The sequence below is a fragment of the Osmerus eperlanus genome, chromosome 21 (assembly GCF_963692335.1).
Source record: "Osmerus eperlanus chromosome 21, fOsmEpe2.1, whole genome shotgun sequence".
NCBI lineage: Eukaryota > Metazoa > Chordata > Actinopteri > Osmeriformes > Osmeridae > Osmerus > Osmerus eperlanus.
In genome coordinates, this window is record NC_085038.1 from 2,416,672 (window position 1) to 2,437,618 (window position 20,947).

The 20,947-nt window shown below is 47.6% G+C and overlaps 5 protein-coding genes across 7 annotated transcripts in view; 1 reads left to right on the plus strand and 4 right to left on the minus strand.

The window, feature by feature from the left end:
• The window catches only part of cnsta (consortin, connexin sorting protein a), a 9,823-nt gene extending 8,604 nt beyond the window's left edge, over positions 1-1,219 (minus strand). Inside the window, exon 1 of one of the 3 annotated variants that reach the window (XM_062446678.1) lies at positions 1,102-1,219. The gene's annotated coding sequence lies outside the window, so the exon portion shown is untranslated. The remainder of the gene's footprint in view (positions 1-1,101) is intronic. The other 2 variants (XM_062446677.1, XM_062446679.1) reach the window with 2 other exon arrangements.
• A 675-nt stretch (positions 1,220-1,894) lies between these two features.
• tfb2m (transcription factor B2, mitochondrial) lies at positions 1,895-6,476 on the minus strand. The gene is made up of 10 exons (XM_062446684.1): positions 6,320-6,476; positions 5,531-5,847; positions 5,230-5,419; positions 5,024-5,115; positions 4,756-4,909; positions 4,348-4,496; positions 3,846-3,935; positions 3,469-3,525; positions 2,935-3,083; positions 1,895-2,698 (listed from the first exon to the last, which is right to left on the minus strand). Exons 2-10 carry the CDS (start codon positions 5,789-5,791, stop codon positions 2,512-2,514), a joined length of 1,329 nt encoding a protein of 442 aa, XP_062302668.1. The 5' UTR covers positions 5,792-5,847; positions 6,320-6,476; the 3' UTR covers positions 1,895-2,511.
• A 318-nt stretch (positions 6,477-6,794) lies between these two features.
• Positions 6,795-12,335, plus strand: LOC134007311 (saccharopine dehydrogenase-like oxidoreductase). The gene is made up of 12 exons (XM_062446688.1): positions 6,795-7,308; positions 7,687-7,799; positions 8,291-8,371; positions 9,309-9,438; positions 9,551-9,600; positions 9,780-9,910; positions 10,020-10,137; positions 10,332-10,451; positions 10,807-10,863; positions 10,981-11,086; positions 11,313-11,394; positions 11,499-12,335. The coding sequence occupies exons 1-12, from the start codon at positions 7,110-7,112 to the stop codon at positions 11,587-11,589; spliced, it is 1,278 nt and encodes a 425-aa protein (XP_062302672.1). The 5' UTR covers positions 6,795-7,109; the 3' UTR covers positions 11,590-12,335.
• On the minus strand, positions 11,939-13,645 carry pfn4 (profilin family member 4). The gene is made up of 4 exons (XM_062446709.1): positions 13,387-13,645; positions 13,096-13,227; positions 12,835-12,940; positions 11,939-12,728 (listed from the first exon to the last, which is right to left on the minus strand). The coding sequence occupies exons 1-4, from the start codon at positions 13,507-13,509 to the stop codon at positions 12,700-12,702; spliced, it is 390 nt and encodes a 129-aa protein (XP_062302693.1). The 5' UTR covers positions 13,510-13,645; the 3' UTR covers positions 11,939-12,699.
• A 529-nt stretch (positions 13,646-14,174) lies between these two features.
• gcfc2 (GC-rich sequence DNA-binding factor 2) lies at positions 14,175-20,883 on the minus strand. The gene is made up of 18 exons (XM_062446654.1): positions 20,236-20,883; positions 19,882-19,986; positions 19,603-19,782; positions 19,253-19,498; positions 18,464-18,567; positions 17,704-17,822; positions 17,255-17,438; positions 17,012-17,135; positions 16,814-16,889; positions 16,575-16,651; positions 16,118-16,317; positions 15,870-16,014; positions 15,663-15,784; positions 15,456-15,532; positions 15,282-15,348; positions 15,007-15,153; positions 14,459-14,598; positions 14,175-14,372 (listed from the first exon to the last, which is right to left on the minus strand). Exons 1-18 carry the CDS (start codon positions 20,552-20,554, stop codon positions 14,255-14,257), a joined length of 2,550 nt encoding a protein of 849 aa, XP_062302638.1. The 5' UTR covers positions 20,555-20,883; the 3' UTR covers positions 14,175-14,254.
• Positions 20,884-20,947: the final 64 nt, after the last annotated feature.

Here is a 20,947-nt window from a genome sequence, read left to right on the forward strand (position 1 = left end):
GGAGACAGAGAGAGAGGGGGACAGAGAGAGAGACAGAGACAGACAGAGAGAGGGAAAGAGAGGGAGACAGAGAGAAAGACAGGGAGAGAAACAGAGAGAGAGACACAGAGAGAGAGAGACATAGAGAGAGACAGAGAGACAGAGAGGGAGACAGAGAGAGAGACACACACTGAGAGACAGAGAGAGAGACAGGGAGGGAGAAATAGTTAAACCAACATCTTGGAACTGGATGGCACAAGGCTGGACAATGTCCCTCTCTACCTCCTCCAACCTCCCTTTTCCAGCCTCTTTCGCCAACTCTCCCCTTCCTCCTCCATCCCTCACCCACCCTCTTTGTCTCTGCCTATCTTCTACAAGGGGGGTCCATGAATAATGAAAGACAAGAACACACACACATCTTGGAAGATACAAGAGTTGGAAGTCTGCAACACACACCTAAGTATTGGATGTTTAAAAACCGAACCGGAGTGGATTTGGCAAAACTCACACACATCTGAAACAAGTGACATTAAATCCAGCTATAAAAGATTAATAATATACAACAGGCTGTCCTGGGGAAATAGACTGCATTGGGTCAGGAATCGGTGTCTCCTGTATGTAATGTAATGTTCCAGACGATTAAAGTGCGGTTCTCAAGTCATGACTGTTTTGCCAAGAAAATAAAGGTCCGATTTTAGAATAGGTCTGCTTTAGCTCTACCTTTGTCATTCTAAAAGTACTCCTCCTTGCTTAGTACAAGCCTCCTCAATCGTGTTTGCCTGATCTTTACGGTCTATTCAAAGCTAACATGCTAGCTAGCTAGCAGTATACGGGCAACTTATCAGATCAGATGCCACTCTATTGAGACCCATATATGTGATGGCTTTCCTGCTATCGTAGCATACATTTAAAGGTATATATTTGCTGTTAGTCAGCTAGCTACTGGTGCTGATGTTTTTAACCAGCAAGCTCATTCAGTAAATGCGCGTTAGCTAGCTCACTGGCTATCCAACACATCTGGATGCCAGTCTTAAGCTAGCAGGCATTGTGAATGTTGGTTAATGTCATAGTTGTATGCCGTTGACTAAGCCAAATGATTAACAATTATTTGTAGTTACTCACCAGTAACAGTAAACCAATTCGTAGGTTATGCTCGAATCGCCGCGTCGCGGAGATGCACTGCTGGGTACAGACCACAGCTAGCTGCCTGGCTACCTATAGAATAATGTTTTGCAGGTCGGTCTTTTTTACACATACCTTGGCTTTCTGATCCAAATGAAGATATTTTGTCGCCATCATGCGGCAAAACACAACACAAGCATACAATTTACTGTAATTTACAGAATGCTAACAAGTAGAGGTTGGCAAATATGCTTTCTTCATTTCCTACTTTTAGATAATGTGTAAATTATTTACCTGAAAAGCTAGACATAATTCAATAGCATTTTGAATAGTTGCGTGGGACTGAATTGGGGAATACCTTCTGGACTGTAGCGTTTGGAGACCCCGGGGCCTGTTCCATAAAGCGAGTTTACCGAAAAAGCCAGTCTTAGTCGGTAAACTTACTTTACGGCCCCGTGCCCTGATCAGCCACCAAATATTTCATCCCCAGGTCATGGTTATAGCTCGAGGATACAGGTAATGGTACTGTGTATGCACATTCAAAGTCAAAGTCAGATAAACCCGTTAAGGAGTAGCGTCACACATATGTGATTCTGAACATTCCAACCGACTCTTTTCCGATAGACAAAAACTATATGACAAATGCTATAGTATGGCTTCAAAATTTACAATTAGGAGGCTAACAAGTAACACTAGCAGGTAGTAGCATTGCTACGAGTATTATGCTAGGTTGCTAGGTAACGGAAGCTAACTAAAACTAGCTAGCTTCCGTTTTGGAAAAATAACTCACTCCTTAAAAGTTTAATAACCATTTTATTGCCAGCAAACCGCAGTCTCGGCCTTTACGTTATATTGCTTTTAATAAGAACAAACGATCCGATAGGTTTGTTGTTATGTGCCCCAAATAACATTATCACGTTGCATTCTGCATTAGACCGTCATTTATCAATATCTTTTTACATAGTTGGCTTGAATGCTAAGTGAATTGTCTCGACTTTATACAGAACCAACAGACACAAACACATAGAATCTGTAGTACTCTTTAGGCACAGTCCAAAAATCTGCTGATTCAACCATTCATTTTCATGTGCTGCATCTAAAAAAAAACCTACAGTATAAAACAAACACCCACACAAACCCACACCTGTCTAAAGAAATGGCTTTAAACGAGTCAGTATCCAGCCTCTTGACCTTGATTCTGTCTTCCTGCCTGCAGTGTCTGCTTCTCCATGGAAACGCAGGTCCAGGCTTGACACACATCCCCTCTATCAAGTCCTGATCACGGCCAGCCACGGGCAGGCATCATCCAACACCAGTACTTCAGGTTTCACAGACACCACGCGCTTCTACTTTTAAGAGTCGGTCGCAATACCCCTCCAGGCCTGCGGGCGGCACTGGCTGCGGTGCTGTTCAGCTCCAGCTCTCCTCTGTGTTGTCCAGGACCTCTTGGTAGAGCCAGCTCTGGGTGAACTCCTGAGACTCCTCCATCAGCTCAAACAGCTGGCGGTACTCGTGGGGGTAGACGTGACCCGTCAGGATGTCCTCTGGCATCCCCATCTGACTCAGCAGTTTAGGGCCACTCTCTGGACTCCACAGGCTGGGAGAGACAGGAGGAGGAAGGGTTAGAGAAGAGGAAGACAGACATGAGAGGAGAGGAGAGGGGAGAGAGAGGAGGGAGGGAGGGAGATTTAGAGGTGAAGAGGAGGGTGTGGGAGAGAAGGAAGGATGAGCAACAAGAGAAGAAGATGAGGAGAGCAGGAGATCACAGAGGGATGGAGAGAAGGGAAAGGAGGTGTGTGTGTGTGTGTGTGTGTGTGTGTGTGAGTGACATACTTCAGTTTGTCCATGAGCAGAGCCTTCCTCTTGGTCAGACACTGTTTGACCATCATGATGAGCGTTGAGGAGTTGGAGGGGCTGAGGTGGGCCGAGAACAGATCCTCTCTGGGCGTCAGGCGCACCAGACACATGTGCTGGTTGGGGAGCTGTGGTCGGGGCAATGTCGTCAAGACAACACTTCAACAACTTTGGGTCGCTAGGTAACACTGCACCTGTTATTTTAACAGAGTTTACCCTCCTGATTGGACTAACATAATCAACCAATCACGGCTTATCAACATGAGTAAATAAATACATCTTATTATATTACAAGGAAGATATGTTTCCCTTAAGATTTAACACTGTTTTTGTGGCACTGTACCAAGTAATATTGTAGAGATTGAGATATTGTTACTGGCCACTGAAAAACTGTTGGAACTATGCAATTCTGATCCTTGATTTTTTTTCTTATTCTATACATATTTATGCACTGTTTGACTGTAGATGATTGTTTGTGGAGTCTGAGGTGAAGTTTGAAGCCCAGTTTCTTACCCTGCTCTTCTTAACATGGATGGATTTAGAGGATGTTACAAAGGAGGACCAGGGCTCCTGCAGGACACAACCAATAGGAGACATGTTGGTTAGTCAAATCCCCCTCTCTTCTTCCTCTCCTCCCTTCCCCTACCATCTTCCTTTCTCACCCTACTTCTCTCTTCCTCCCTCTCTCCATCTGCTACTCCCTCTCCCTTCCCCATCTCCCTCCCCGTCATTTTACTGCACCCCCTCTCTTTCAACCTGAATGCCCCCTCCCTCCCTCCTTCCCTCCCCTCCTTCCCTCCCTCCCTTCCTTCCTCCCTCCCTTCCTTCCTTCCTTCCCTCCCTCCCTCCCTCCCTCCCTCCCTCCCTCCCCTCCCTCCCCTCCCTCCCACCTTGTGCAGCAGCTGGATGTTGCAGGCCATCTGCCACAGAGCTCCAATCCCTCGGTAGTTCTCCATGTCTCCTGGCCGAGCCAGCAGTTTCTGAGGGAGAAGAACATGAGCATCATCGCCATCCTCCTCCTCCTCATCATCATCATCATCACAGTCATCTGTCCACAGGTAATCAGTGTTGAGGAAGAAGGGATTTGGCTTGTTTGCCATATTGGCCCAAAGATAAAAAAATCCCTTTACAGCCAAAGCAGTGGTTCTTTGCGACCATAGCGGTCTTCATGAGTGTGTGAAGACATTTACATTTAGTAATTTAGCAGACGCTCTTATCCAGAGCGACTTACAGTAAGTACAGGGACATTTCCCCGAGGCAAGTAGGGTGAAGTGCCTTGCCCAAGGACACAACGTCATCTGACACGGCCAAGAATCGAACCAGCGACCTTCTGATTACTAGCCCGATTCTCTAACCGCTCAGCCACCTGACTCCCGACGTGTGTGTTCTCACCAGGTACTCTCTCTCACTCATCAACAGGTTGAGTTCGATGCGTCCGTAGTGGAAGATGGATTGGCGTTCTAACAGAAAGTACACCAGCCTCCACATCTTATTCTTCTCAGTCATGTGAGGCATGATCCCCACCATCCTAACAGAGGGCTCTGAACACACACAGTAGAGTCCTGATCAAGTATTTGTCAACTCTTTTGAAAATAAAATTTCAACCTCTCAAAACTTTTGTCAGAAACAAATAGTTTTTCTATTTGTTATATACACTATATATACACTATTTATATACATACACACTATATATACACTATTTTTGCAACCTTTCAAACTTATTTTTTTCACAAATATGTTTCCAAAAACAAAGTGTGTGAGAGAAACTTTCCCGAGTGCGTGAATGTGCCTGGGTCTCACCATCAGTCCATTTGGCCTCTGATATGCCCAGGTCGCTGAAGAGCTTGTCAGCCTTTCTGACCATAGATCTCTGGGTAACCACTGTCAGAGGGTCCAGATTGAAGAAGTCACACTGGATCACATCCAACTGACCATCCAACTTGCTCTCCAGGGCCTGAACACACACACACACACAACACAATGTAACAAGAGGCTGTGGAAAGGTTACCGTGTGTGTGTGTGTGTGTGTGTGTGTGTGTGTGAGTGTGTGTGTGTGTGTGAGTCCTACCCGGAGGTCTGGCAGGAAGCATCGTTGTGGCTCCAGAGCGACCACTCTCTGTGCCCCAGCGTTGAGCAGTGTTCTGGTCAGCACCCCTGGACCTGGGACACACAGCACATCCATCTGAGTCCTACATCCCAGTTCTAAAACACCAACCTTGGTATTTAGGCTCATATCGAAAATCCCTTTGCCCATCTGTCCGCCAGTACGCCCACCTGGGTGGCAGTCAAAGATGACGGCTTTGCTGTCCTCCAGGTTTGGACCCATGTGTTGAGCCACCAGGTTGGCGAGGTCAGGCTCTACGAGGAAGCGCCTCACAGTGTTACAGGTCTTGGCCTTCAGAGTGTTCTCCTCCACGCTGCCCAGATCCAGATCATCATACCTGCGTTGCGGAGAATGGTGGTCCTATACACACACACACAATCGTTAAAAACTGTGCTCTACAGAACAGAAACCCTCCTCTCCACAGAGTGTATCTGTGTGAGTGTGTGTGTGTGTGGGTGTGTGTAGACTCACCTTGACAGACATGGCTGCAGCAGAGAGCCGCCTGTGGGGGAGAGCGGAGGACGGGGACAGCCTGTCCCCCCTGGATTGATGGACCTGGGGCCCCCCAGGCCCAGACGACAGTGAGTCCAGGCTGTAGGAGCGTCTCTGGGGGATCTGAGCCATGGGACCACAGCGTAGGGACACCTGGGGCCTTACACAGGGCCTGTTGCCGGGACGACAGCATGCAGACCGCATCGCCAAAACCAGGAGTCTGCACACCTGGGTGGACATGATGGCTAGGTGGAGAGGGGGACAGATAGAGAGAGAAAGGGGGGAGAGACCGGTACCTGTGAATAGAAGAGAAGAGGTATAAGGTAGGGATGTATGTGATGCGTTAAAGAGTTTCCCTACGTGCAGTTCCATTACTTTTAAGATCTAGCTGGTGTTTTATGATGATACGGCAAAGACAAAAAAATATTAATACTAAGTAGCTCTGTCTTACGAGCGGTATTAATATTGGAGTCGCATATACAGTAGCTGGCACCAAGTTGACTTTGGTATCGACTTTTACGACATGTAACGCATGCACGTGGCTAACCTTACTGTAAAGGTTAGACTGTAAAAGTTGTTGCGCTGTTTGCAGACAAGTTTAAATGATTTAACAAGTTAGCTGGCCAGAAAACTAGAAGACAGAAAACTAAGCTAGTCACGTTGTGCTGCTGTTGCTGGTAAAAGCTAGGTAGCTAATTATAGCAAAATGCCATCTATATAATCGCAACCTTTGCTATGCTTTTCGTATCGATTCAAGACTTCACATACCTTTATAGCTTATATTCCACTATGTCCGGGTTTTGTAGTTCAGTTAATATATTTACATAATACATCCTTTCCAATTTTGTGACATTGAGCTCGTATTTGCCCTCAATGTTTTCGCAACCCGTGTGTGCCTGATGATGGAGGATTGGGTGCATGTTCACTGCGTCATTTTCAGGCGACAGTGAGACTTATTTTTCCAATTCCTTTACTGTTTTTATTTTATTTTTTATTACCAAAAAATAAACACATTTCTTACAAACATAATACATCTAACAACAAATATGGAAGAAAAAATAGTGATACATGTGCGGTAACAATTTAAGACAGGGGTGAGTTAAGTGACACTACAGTGTCACTTCCCAGTCATCCAATCAAAATCTATACATGCATTGGAACGCCCATAATCTTGTATTCAATTGGAGCACAGCTACTTGAGAAAATGTACGGAAGTAGGCTACATGCTGCAGGCACAAATTAGTCTTTTAAACACGTCAAAAGCACATATAATCATAGTTGATGGTTACACACAGAAGTAAAACACTTTATACATGATTGCAATCAACAATCAAAACTGCGGTGTCTTCTTTAATACCCGCAGGTAGTCCGCGCCCATTAAGATAGCTGAGCTTTAAATTGCGCATTAACCCTAGGTTAAGCTACGGAAGTACAGCTGTCTGCTAGTTCGCTCTGGAATAGACAGAGCTGTCAAATAGATCCACGCTGCTGTCGTTGATTCCAGTTGCAGTTCCACTCCAGTGCAAGGCAGTAACTCAACCGCTAGATAATTGTAACAATGGCAAAGGTCGAAACTTCTACTAGTAGGCCATATCACATAATTATTTTCGGAGCCTCGGGCTTTACAGGGCAGTTTGTAGTGGAAGAGGTAGCTCGTACATCGTCCGAGGGACCAAAGGGGACGTTGAAATGGGCCGTTGCTGGGAGAAGCAGCCCGAAGCTGGAAAAAGTTCTGGAACAGGCGGCTGCCGCCCTCAGTATGTCGTTTTATTTCTGTACAATTCTACGTGTTGCTTGTAGTAATATGAATGTTTTTTGTTTGCTTGCTTTGCGTTCGACGTTGTGCGTCATGTGCAATTGTGTTCAACAAAGGCTCTAATCGGATTTTCAGAGCATTCTCCTGGATGATCCAATCTGATCACTAGACATACATAGTAGTTAATTAAGTGTACAAAGCAAATAACGTGAATATAGCTAACATTTTTTTTTTTTTTTATCAAGCTTTCTTTCAATGAGTAAAGTTATGCGATGCCTACATAAGTACAGTGTTCGTCAGTAGATCTTGTTGAAGTGGGGATTATGGGGAGTCCCAGGGGGGTGTTTGGTCTTGTTCTTGACCTCTGCCTGTGCTGTAGGCAAGCCAGAGCTGAGGACGGAGGTGGACATCATCGTAGCAGATGTAGGAGAGCCGGACTCCCTGGCAGCCATGTGCAAACAGGGTGTGATCGTTCTCAACTGTGTGGGGCCTGTAAGTATCCCACTGTCTGTAAGGATACATACACAATCTCTCTCTCTCACACACAAACACACACAGACAGAGCACGCTCTGTTGAGGTACAATGAGTGTGATTGTCAAGGTCGGAATAGTGATAGTACTCAGCACAGCGGTGTCAGACTCAGAATATAATTGTCTATCTTACAGTGCGAATCCCAAAGAGAGCGCTTTCTCTGACCTAGATTGAAGTGCTAGCATAGCTCCTCTGGATATTAGTTTATTTCATCACCTGGCATTCCAGGTGAAGAATATAACCCAGATATCAGGAATGACACAACATCGCTGTTTGCACAATATCAGCGAGTGTGAAATCACTGAATGTACCTTGTACCATTCCCCCTTTCTGTCAGTCATGCACACACACTCTAGAATCTAGATTAAGCAGGTAGTTAGAAGTTAATGCCTGGTTATGGATAGACTGGATTTCTGACATTAACTCTGTCTGTGTGTCTGTCTGTGTGTAGTACAGGTTCTGGGGGGAGCCCGTGGTAAAGGCATGTGTGGAGAATGGAGCACACCACATCGACATCTGTGGAGAGCCCCAGGTACTGTATGTTCACTGGAGTGGCCGTGTCCCACTTCTAGACCTGTTCACTTCCTTCCTCCTCTCGTTCCCTCACACCCTTCACCTCTTAAATAGGCAGACTAGAGGGGCCGCATTCCATTTCTTTGTCTGTGTTCTCTTGCTTCCTCTACTCCCCATTGAACTCCCGTTAGTTGGATGCGGTCTGAACTGGTGAACTGGACCTACAGTCAACCTTCTTACTCCAGGTCACTTGTGGTGAGACCAGGACCATGAGAGGTTCCAAAAGTTCAGACCTCATACATAAAAATAAAAAAAGAGCCACTATTATCTATGTAAATACCGCCCTGCCCCAAATATAGAAACATTGAATATAACTACATGCTCTTGTGTTTCTTCCCATTGGCACTTATTTGCTTATCTCAATGTATGCTCATGTTCTGGCTACTCATAATGTTTTTGGGGCTATCTCGTTGTTTATGATCATTGACCTATGCACTTTTGTTAAAGCTCTCGCTTGGAAGTCGCTTTGGATGAAAGCGTCTGCTAAATGAATAAATGTAAATGTAATGTAAATATCCCTGATCTGTTATTGACGTCTTTGGTTGGACCTCACTTTAACTCGGACGCTGGTTATGGGCCTGGGTGAAGCCTGGGTGAAGCCTGGGTGAAGCCTGGGTGAAGCCTGGGTGAAGCCTGGGTGAAGCCTGGGTGAAGCCTGGGTGAAGAGAGAGGCTGTCTGACAGAGGCTCCAGCAGGGAGGACAGTAGTCATGCCCAGTTACATGCTGCTTTCCATTAGACCAGACCTTACTTATTTACTGCTCTATCCCAATCTAATCACACCCTGTCCTGGTTCATCCAGCGCTGTTCGTTTGGGTTTGCATTCCTATCCCCTTTGTGGTGTGTGTGTGTGTTGTGCTTATTTTTAATCCTGTGTGCGCACATGCATGTGTGTAGTTTCTAGAGAGCATGCAGTTGAACTACAACAGCCAGGCGGGTGAGAAGGGGGTTTACGTCGTGGGGAGCTGTGGCTTTGACTCCATCCCAGCTGACATGGGTGTCATCTTTACCAGGGACCAGTTCAAAGGTGTGTGTGTGTATTGAGAATGATCGCCCCATGCATGTCATGTGAAGCCTATCATCACAATCCAAGTTTTGTATTGAATTAAAAATATCTCCTCGTGTGTGTGCGGTCACAGGAACGCTCACAGCAGTAGAGAGCTTCCTGACGGCCAGTTCAGGCCCTGAGGTAAGACTCCATATCCCAGAAACCCTTTCACTGGACTAGGTTTACCCTGACATCCAACATGAATAGTCTTTTATTCAAACTTAAAAAAAAAAAAAAAGTTTTATTTAGGTAATCCCTTCATCTCTCTCTACCCCCCCCCTCTGTCTCTCTCTCTCTCTCTCTCTCTCTCTCTCTCTCAGGGAGGCTCCATCCATGACGGCACATGGCAGTCAGCCATCTACGGCTTCGCCGACAGCGGAAAGCTTCGTAGCCTGAGGAGGAAGTTTGGCTACAAGCCCCTCCCGGTGGTGGGGTCAAAGATCAAGCGCAGGTAGTGAACACGGGGCTCCGGGTGGCGAGCTGCGGTCACAGGCTTGTGATGTTGATTGAATTCGGGGGAGGGGGGGTCTTGTTGATGCTAACTGTGTGTGTGTGTGTAGGAGTGCGCTGTTCTACAGTGATGAGGTGCAGCAGTACGCAGTCCCCTTTATGGGTGCAGATCCGTCTGTGGTGAAGAGAAGCCAGCGCTTCCTACTGGAGGAGCACCAGGAGAACCCTGTGAGCGGCTCTACTCTCTCTCTCTGCCTCCAGTCTCTCTCTTCTTCTCTGCCTCCACATTCTCTCTCCCCCTCTCTCTCTCCCTCTCTCAGCCTCCACATTCTCTCTGCCTCCATATTCTCTCTCTGCCTCCACATTCCCTTTCTTACATATACACTCCTTTGTTTGACCTTTGACATCTTCTTGACCTCCAGGTCCAGTATGGTGCATATGCAGGAGTAGGGGGCGTGGGAAACATAATCAAGATGCTTTTCGCTGGAATGATGTTTTGGTTCTTTGTCAAGTTCAGCTGGGGACGAAACCTGCTGATCAAGGTGAAAGAAAACGACAGATGCACGCACACACACACATTGACACGCGCACACATTGACACACGCACAACACGACAAATGAAGAATGGAGATATGCCTATGCCTCTCATTAGTACATGTTTTCTCTTCATTGTTAGTGAAGACAGAACACTGTCAAGATGTTGAGCAGAAGCATTTTTCATGATAACATTGTCAAGTGAGATGCTCTATGGGTGTGGTGTATGTGAAGCCATCTGTAACAGTTTGAATGCAGTTGGTTCATTTTTACAGTATTTATTACATTCCGTATACACATTTTTCAGTCATTAATGAAATTCAATCAATCAAACAAATGCTCATAATTCTCTTCCTCCTGCAGTTCCCAGAGTTCTTCTCCTTCGGGTTCTTCACCAAGCAGGGACCAACCAGGAAGCAGGTAGAGTCTCCTTTCAACCTCCTCAAGGGAACTACCTGTGCGCCCTAGAGAATCCCTCACTCTCGGGCATTCTATTGCGTCGTAACAGTGCTTCTAAATGACGTGTGTGTGTGTCAGATGGAGGGAGCATCCTTTCAGTTCGCCTTCTATGGGGAGGGTTACACTGAGGACCCGTCTCAAGGTCGACCCAACGCCAAGATCCGCACCCTCGTCCAGGGCCCAGGTGATGTCACTGCTCCGCCATGTTCACACTCTGGTTGTTGTACTGTAACAGGCTACTCTTAACCATTAGTTAAACTACTATTTTTTCTTTTTCAAAGAAGTGACTTGAAATTTTGAAAATTACATTCCTTTTGGCAGCTTTGGCAAGTGTTGCATAGAACCGTAATACCAGTGGTTTCTTCCAACTGCCACACTCATCTGACAGAAGTAATGTTTTGCTGTTTTAGAGGCGGGATATGTGGCCACACCCATAACCATGGTCCAATCAGCTATCACCATCCTGAACGAGCCCAACGCCCTTCCCAAGAAGTGAGTTCTGACTTCCTCCTTCACTATTACTACTTAAAGAAAAAGGTTGATTTGGTTTAACAATTTCTTTCATCTACCTCTTATTTGTCGCCCTCTCTCTGTAGGGGTGGTGTATACACTCCAGGGGCAGCTTTTGCTAAGACCACACTGATTAATCGCCTCAACAAACATCGCATCCAGTTTTCTGTCATCTAAACCTGCCCACCAACTCCAGGTCATTCCCATCTGTCTATGCTATCCTGAACATCGCATATGTTTGTTATTGGAAATATGAAAATAGTCTTTAGCCACGCTCACTAACGTTTTTTCTGGTTTGTGGTATTTGTCATGGTTCACCAGAGTAGAATACCTATATCAATACAGTTTCTCCTCTGCGTTTGCATATGAGCTTGGTGTCAGTCTTACCCTCAGTAATACAGTTTGCTCTCACTTCAGATGTTCATAATTGTTTCTCATAAGGGTCGTTTTACTATATCTGTTGAATTGGTTCAGATGTATTTGGTAGTTTTTTTGGCCCATTCTGCCGTGTTTACTGTTGACTTTCTGTGCACTGTTTCCTGGAAGTCCCAAGATTTACAAGCTCCTATTTAGAACATGCAGCATTCCAGAAGCCCCACAAAATGATTCGCACCAGTTCTGAGTTCCAACAGTAACTGAATAGCCTTGCTTTATCAAAGCACATTTTTCTCAACCTGTTTATTGAAACAAAGTTTGTTGCTAAAGAACTGGTACAATGCTCCCTCCTAAACAGCTTGATCATTTTAAGAATGTGATGCTTGCTGCCTCTAAGCAACATGTCATGGTACTACTGGTAAAGGAGCAGTACCCCCACTGAGCATGCCCAGGAGTGTTAAGCAGTGTTTGTGTGCAGTGTTTGAGTTGCATTCTGCTTGCCTAGTCTTTATCTTATGAATAAAGCCAACAGCACTGCTGGAAATATCTGTTGTAGTGGCTGAGTTTTTGCTTTGAACTTAAAATGAATGTTTACAAAAGAATACACTCCTGATCAACTGCAGTACCGGACCAACACAGTTCATTTTAGTCTGACATACATTTGCACATTGGACTGATTGAATATCCAACTGCAAGAGTCAATGTTGAGGTTCCATCCATCAAGCCTAATAAGTTTTTCCTACTATGTTCAAATTCATCAGAGCATTATTTAGGTGTGCAGGTATCACGCGGAATAGAAGCCTCCTGAGTTTGACATCCTTTCTGTTACAGTCCATGAAAGGGGCGGCCACTTCGCTTTGTCGATCATTTATCAGCGGCTGTTAGACGCGGCTCACCCGCAGTTCAGCTCCCTCATTTGCCCTTTTCTTTGAGGTATTCCGCTGCAAAGTTACATTAATTTTCAAAGTATGTGTGATTAAAAACTTCTGGTATTGGAGGCTACCACAAAATGACACTAATGTTAATCCCAATACATAAATATCTTACCTAGTTTCTCAACCGCTTCCACACAAACGCTGGGGTACATGCTCCCGTTGTAAGTGGCAATAATTACGTACAGTGTGGTCCTCACCAATATCAACCCGTGCACACCCTGTAAAAACACCTGTCTACTAGTGAAACGTTCCCAGTTCAGGGAATTAAAGTCTACAACGGGCCAATTGTTTTTAGACATTTAGGATTGAGTGTGTACTATTTTGAATTCATATCATGTCACATATGATGCTAACTTTATACTGATAAACTAACACATTTGCAGTATATGGAGCTTCGGTCCGCCCGGACACACGTGTATGATTTTTCTTGGAAGTAGAATCCTCGCTCTCTTGTGGCGGTCAGATCCTTAAAAGCGTCTGTAAACATCTGGGCCTGCGGAACAATCTGGAAAGTTGCGTTGGCAACGCTGCCGTTAACTCATTTAAATAAACCACATTAAGCTAGTGCTAGATAGCGAGGCAAATAAGTCAAGTTGCGTTCCAGCTATAGAGTTTCGGTACAGTAGTAGGCTAGAAGAGCTCTAGCTATAGGCTACATTGTTACCTGAAACCTGGCAGATGCAGCGGTCACGTTTCCATTTTTTGCCACCAATATTGCAGCGTTTTCCACGTGTTTTGTGTCAATAAGGCAGTCGTTAATCATAATTTGAAATTGGTTGAGACTCATCGTTGTATTTTGTTTCCTGTCAAGGTTACAAACAAGTTTTTTTTCTCTCTCAAAAAGTTTGTTACTGGTTTCTATAGAAACAAACAGCAGGCCATGCGCATAGGTTTTCCACCCGTCCCGGTGTCGTGCCAAGGCACTTAGCCGCGGGAGCGCACTCAGAGAAGCGGAGTTTAACTGCTGCACTTCGAATTCACCTCTTAGATGGAACACCTGGGCGTTTTTTCACCTGATATAATGTGTATCCCCTCCCCTAACATGCAAAGGGTCTGTCCTGCCATCATGTGTGTTATTTTCTGTGTTCTTTTGGTCACAATGAACAACCTGAGATAATATGGAGATGTCTGCTCTTCTCTAGCAAAAGTTACAGAGGAAATACACATTATATGAGGTGAAAAAACGGCCTGATATGTGTATCCCCTCTAACTTTTGCTGTCTACCATATGAGTTACAGAGGGGATACACATTATATCCCAGGTTTTTTTTAAGTCTTGTCCCGTTTGTGTATTTCAGTTTGAAATAAAACTTTCTTAGTAATTTCCTTCTACTACTATTCTATTTTCTTCCTGGCTATGTTCAAACATCCCATTTAGAGGCATCTGAGGGCACAACATGCTAGATTAGTGGTCAAACATTTTGTGAACTGAAATAATGTAAATACGATCGTATCTATAAACACAATGAAAAATATTTTTATTCTTTAAAAAAAGTACAGCTATAAACTGTACACTGAATCACAACATGATGATCAGGACATATCGAAAGCGTCCAGGAGATCTGTGTAATGATATTTCTCTGCTAAGGACGTGGCGTTGTCCCAAGCTTTGATGCGGGCCAGAACCTTCAGCACGTCACTCACAAATTCCCTAGGGTCAAAGAAAAAACAAACAATGTACGAACATAACACTTTCCAGTTTGAGGTGTGAGTGGGATGGGCTGGTGGCAGTGTTACCTGGTGCTGGGGCTGTCTGGCTGCTGCTTGCAGACAGAATGGGCTATCTGGAGCAGGTGTTTACTGAGAGACAGGAGTTGGGGAAGAGACGAGCCACCACTCACATGGCTGAACCACGACTCAGGAAAACACTCAGCCACCTGGGAAGAGAGATGGAAACAAGAAGACAAGAAGAATCGAAGGAGAGGTAAACAAAATCGAATTTTAAATCTTGATCACAGACACCCTTAACCCTTGTGTTATCTTCGGGTCATTCTGACCCATCAGTCATTGTGACCCACCGTCGTATTGCGACAACTTTACCGCATACAAAAACAAAGTGAAGCATTTTCTTTTAACCGTTGGGCTGTCTCAGACCCCCCACATTGCGAAGGTTAAAAGAAAATTATTTTTATTTGTTTTTGTATTGGGTAAAATTGGGTAAACACAACGATGGTTCGTTATGAACCTTTGGGTCATGTGACCCGAAGGCAGCACGAGGGTTAAAAACCACAGAAGGAACATTGTTAATACCCAGACAGGGTTTGACAGATGGGCATGAAGCGGACCTTGCTGGTCTTGCGGAGGGAGTCTTGTGGTCGGGGATCGTTCAGCATCGTCATCATCAGGTAGCGGTTCAGGAGCTGGTCCAACATCACCTCCCTCAGGGCCTCCCCTGACACCACCCCCTCCCACAGAGACATGCTACTCAGGAGCTGACACACACACACACACACACACACACACACACACACACACACAGAGACACACGTATTAAAGAGGGACACAAACAGCAACACACACACAATGTAAAGCTACGCAAGTTCTCCTTCAGCTCCTTTACCTTTACGGCAGTCCAGAACTGTCCGTCTCTGAACCTACACTGTGGAGAAGAGCTGTCTTCCAGAAACCTGTCGGAGAAAACAGAGGACAACATCAACAGCTGTCTTCATCTCCAAGTTCACTCATTCTAGAAATGTATCCTGTTAATGAATCCTGCCTGCATGTCGAGGCTCACTTTTTAGGATAGAGAGGGATGAAGACATCTTCATCCACTGAGGTCTTCAGCCGACCAATCACTGCGTCCAAAAATGCCTATGGGGGAGGGGGGGTGCACACCATTGAGTTATCTGACCACACAGATGGTCAGGTTTTCAGGTGGTATTGATTTACCATTAAATAAAAATGACAAAAACACATACACAAACTGAAAATGACTGTTCACCTTGACCGGTTTGCTGTGCTCTCCCTGGAACAGGAAGTAGTCATCCTTCAGTCTGTGGCAGAGCACTGCCAATCGGGAGGACTCCTGCCTGGACAGGGGGTCCCACACCAGCTCCACATAGCCTGGGGGGGAGGTTACAATTTGCATATTTGAGTGTGTGTGAGAGAGAGAGACAGAGAGAGAGAGAGAGACAGAGAGAGAACAGACCCTGTATTTTGGGCAGCAGTGTTTTCTCTATGATGGCAGGCAGAGTCTTCCTGTCAGCGTTCTCCTTCTCCTCGTAACCGTCGCCGTGGCAAAAGGCCTCCACAGCAGAGTACCATGGCAACGCCTCAAAGTCCTCCACTGCTGACTGGAACACACAGCAGAAACACAACATAGATAAAACACATAAACAACATCCCACAGTCCTCTGTGTGTGTGTGTACTGTGAGTGAGTGTGTTCCTGTTGGTACCTGTAGGGGGCTCCAGCCCAGGATCTGGTGTCTGATGAGGGGGTTGAGCAGTTTGGGCAGACAGAGGCTGATGTAGGCGCTGTGGTAGGACTCGGAGAACAAGCTTCTCCACTCCTCGAACCGACGCAGCACCTTCCTCACGTCCCAGAACTCCTCCTGGACATCTGCAAACACGCCCTGAGACCGGCTCACCAGCTCAGCTGGAGGGGGAGGAGGTGGGGTGATGATGATGAAGCGGGCTAGTAAACAGAAGGTTGCCAGTTCGATTCCCGGCCATGCCAGATGACGTTGTGTCCTTGGGCAAGGCACTTCACCCTACTTGCCTCGGGGGGAATGTCCCTGTACTTACTGTAAGTCGCTCTGGATAAGAGCATCTGCTAAATGACTAAATGTAAATCTCATAACTGCCTCACAGATAACGAAAGTAGCTGTTTGGTAGTGCCGCGCCCCGCCTTACCTGTCTTCTTCTGCAGTTCTTCCTCTTCCTCAGCCGAAGGCTCGCAGTCCGCTGGAAGACTGTCAGAGTCTTCGTCACTGAGGGGGAAATGTTTTATGATGTCAGTATAATACAAGAGCAGCAGTGAACGTGTTTGCGATGGAACGGTATCGTACATTTAGCATTTAGCATTTTAAATGCTAAAACACGTTAACGCTTGACCACTTAGGAAAGCCGCAACCTCTCTCTCTCTCTCTCACCCTTTAACCAGTGTCTCGTTCAGGTGGTCACCTGACTGGTCACCTGACTCTCCTTCACTTTGTGGATCACTGCTGTCTAGAGAGAGAGAGAGAGAGAGAGAGTGAGATATCAGTGAAACATCAAAGACACACACACCCATACAGTTACAAACACACAACCATACACACACACACACCAATAAACATACACACACTCACAACAGAGCTGCTGTAGGCGGGAGGACTCCTGTCGGACAGTCTCCCGTCTGCGGGACAACAGCGCCTCCGCCTGGTCAGACAGCAGAGAGTGCATGTCCAGCTCCAGTGAGTTGATCTCCACAACCTGCACGACACACAGCACAAATAAAACACAACAGCCATATATTCCCAACCAGGATGCATGTGGAGAGGATCCATCCTGCTCCGTTCCTCCCAGAGTTCAACAGGGGCTTCCTCTCTGACCTTCTCTCTCAGGCATTCCACCAGGTTCCGTACGTAGAGGTTCATGTCGCGGTAGAAACTCAGCTGCCGGTCCGAGGAACTGTTCTCCAGGTTCTCCAGGGCGGTTCTGGCACCCTCCATGTCCCCCTCCATCCTCCTCAGCTCTGCCTCGCGGGCCCTGTGGACCCCTCTCAGAGAGTCCAGCCTGGGAGAGAAGGAGGGGGGAGGAGAGAGAGAGAGAGAGAGAGAGAGAGGGAGGGAGGGAGGACAGAGGTAGAGGTGAGAAGAGCAGAGAAGGGTGTGGGCGAGAAAAAGAGGTGGAGGTGTAGAGAATGGAAAGGTGGGAAGGTAAAAAAAAAGTAAGACCACACAAAGGCACAGAGGAGGCAAGTTAGACCTGCTTTAGATTGTGCTGAGTCACCCTGCTCTGCCTGTCAGTGGTGCTATGTTTAGGAGGGGTGCTGACTGACTTCCCAGTGATCCTCCTCTTCACCATGCTGACTGTGACTGCAGGAAGAGTCTCTGGGATCACGGCCCTTTTCTTCAGCCTGCCTCGGCCACTGCACACACTGCTGTCACTGCTGGGGCTCTGGGGAGGGGAGGGAGGAAGGAGGGGAGGAGGGGAGGGGAGGAGGAGAGGCAGGGGAGGAGGAGGAGGGGAGGGGGAGGAGAGGCAGCGGAGGGGAGGAGGAGGAGGGGAGGAGGGGAGGAGGAGAGGCAAGGGAGGGGAGGAGGGGAGGAGGAGAGGCAGGGGAGGAAGAGGAGGGGAGGGGGAGGAGAGGCAGAGGAGGGGAGGAGGAGAGGCAGGGGAGGGGGGGAGGGAGGGAGGGAGGAGGGGAGGAGGAGAGGCAGGGGAGGGGGAGGAGGAGAGGCGGGGATGAGGGGAGGAGGAGAGGAGGAGAGGCAGGGGAGGGGAGGAGGAGGGGATGAGGGGAGGAGGAGAGGCAGGGGAGGGGAGGAGGAGGAGGGGAGGGAGGAAAAGAGGGGAAGAGAGGATGGAAGCATTAGAAGTACAGAAAATGGGTGTGCTGCTTTTTTCTTGTGGTCTAAATAAAGTGCTGGAAAAGTGTGGAGAGAGAGATGACAGAGGGAGGGATGACAGAGGGAGGGATGACAGAGGGAGGGATGGCAGAGGGAGGGATGGCAGAGGGAGGGATGGCAGAGGGAGGGATGACAGAGGGAGGGATGACAGAGGGACGGATGATAGAGGGAGGGATGACAGCGTGGTACCTGTTCCCCCGGGTGTCTCTTGACCCCCTTCCCTATCTGCTGCTCCTCCCAGAGCTCCTGGTCTTCTCTCTCCTGGGAGTCGCTGTCCTCACTGGCACTCCCTCCTGCAACACACACACACACACACCAGTTAGCCTAAGGTACTTAATATCTCCTTCAGAAATGTTTCGTTTCTTCTCCTCATTTTCTCCTTTAACCAACTGAATGTCAGGTGGCCTTCTTTCCTTTTCATCTGGTTGTTCACTCACTACTCCCCATGTATTCTCCTCCTCGTCCACCTCTTTTCCTCTCCTCCACCCTCCCTCTCTCCTATTCCGGTCCCCCTTTCTTGTTCTACCCCTCTCCACTCACTCACCCAGGATCTGTCCTCCTCTCCCCCTCTCCCCCAGCCTCTCTCTCCCTCTCCCCCTTCCTCCCCCAGCCTCTCTCTCCCTCTCCCCCTTCCTCCCCCAGCCTCTCTCTCCCTCTCCCCCTTCCTCCCCCAGCCTCTCTCCCTGTCCCCCACCCAGCCTCTCCCCCTTCCTCACCCAGCCTCTCCCCCTTCCTCACCCAGCCTCTCCCCCTTCCTCACCCAGCCTCTCCCCCTTCCTCACCCAGCCTCTCTCCCTTCCTCACCCAGCCTCTCCCCCTTCCTCACCCAGCCTCTCTCCTCCTCTCTCCCTTCCTCACCCAGCCTCTCCCCCTTCCTCACCCAGCCTCTCCCCCTTCCTCACCCAGCCTCTCTCCTCCTCTCTCCCTTCCTCACCCAGCCTCTCCCCCTTCCTCACCCAGCCTTTCTCCCTTCCTCACCCAGCTTCTCTGCGATCCTCTCCCTCACAGTCCTGGGTCTCGGGGCAAACTCGATCCTGCGTTCGTGGTCGTCTGGTTCATCGTCATCGTCCTCGTGTCCGTCGCTCCCCTCGTCCTGGTCCAGGTCTCCAGGGGTGCTGGGGGACCGCTCCCCTTCCCTCCCCAGAGGGATGTACTCCTTCTGGGCTCGGGCCTCCTGACGCTGCCTCCTGGCTGCCTGGATCCTCCGGGCGTCTGGGATCACCACTGCACAGGAAAAACTTTTACTAATTAACAGTCCATTTTCAGTGTCCATGCATGTGTTCATGTCTGTTGAAGAGCGCAGACGTGGACTTGAGAGATGGACCGACCCTTTTTGGGGGCGGAGGACTTGGAGGTTTTGGAGGAGACTGAGCTGGAGGTGGACTTGGCCTCTTCCTCGGGGTCACTGTCTGGGGACAGCTCTTCACCTGAGACCCCATCATCATCGTCATCACTACCAGAAGGCCTTGGAGGTGATTCAGCCCTAGTCACGTTCCTTCTGGCTGTGCCTGTTAGGTGGAGGAAGATACAAATGGTTATCCGTGGTTAGGTTTGGCTTGGAGAGACTGGTAATAGCCTGGGATTATGAAATGGGTGGGGTTGTTTACCTGCGGGTATGAAAGTGGTCTTCGCAAGTGAATCTTCTTTCTTACGGGCTTGGAAAACAACAGCTTTATCCACTAGTTTCTTCACCTTGAATTCGGATACCTTACCTGATGACGAGAGAAGAAACAGTTAGCGAGTCTGTCTGTCTATCGATCGATATCTCTGTGTTGAGTTATTGGTATCAAAATAAAGATCGAACTGGAAGGACGGAGCCTGCAGTCCATTTTGGCAGCAGTGACACAGCTGGACTGAGGAGCAGACTCAGAACGCAGAGTGAGGAGATCCTCGAAACGGCTGACGTCCGAAATACGTCTAAGTTGACATGAGGCTTATCGACCAAGTTAAGACAATTTTACCTTCTTTTTCATCCAAAAAGCTAAGTACGTTTCCCTTCTTCTTCTTCTTCCCGACATCCACGTTCCTGTTACGGACAGCGAAGGGTCCACCGACCTCCCCAGGGTCCTCGTCACCACTTGAGTCCGATTTAGGAGGCGTCACCTCCCGCTTTGAACTGCAAGAGATCCCGCGGTTCTGGGGCAACTTTGACGGTTTTATATTTACAGCAGCAGGGTGTACTACTTTGGTATCATCTCCGCTTCCGTCTTTTTGTTCATCCTCATCGCTGGATTCTCCTTTTCTTTGACGGATGTTTCTACGGACCTTCTTATTGAACATGTTCTTGCTAAGTCTGGACTGCAGCCTGCCATGTAAATATCACGTAATATGGCATGTCGGAAAAAGTTACAAGGGGCGTAAATCTATCGTAAATTGCTTACAATGCTTTCTGGAACATGTAGTCATTGTCGTTTGGGGCGCATTCAAGATACTTTCGGAACAATTATCATACAACTAACGGTGTATTTAACAATAGTATGCATGTGCTCACATGCATGGATCTTAGAATTTAGATAAAATAAAAGTTGCCGATCAGAATCCGTTTTTGTGTCAGTCCTGGCTGGGACTGGTAATGGCCAGCGGATCCTAGGTCAGTTAAAAAAAGAGTATGCGCGGACCCAACCCACTTGGCGCGTACCCACAACCACACTACCCCTAGACAGCGCTCTCTCC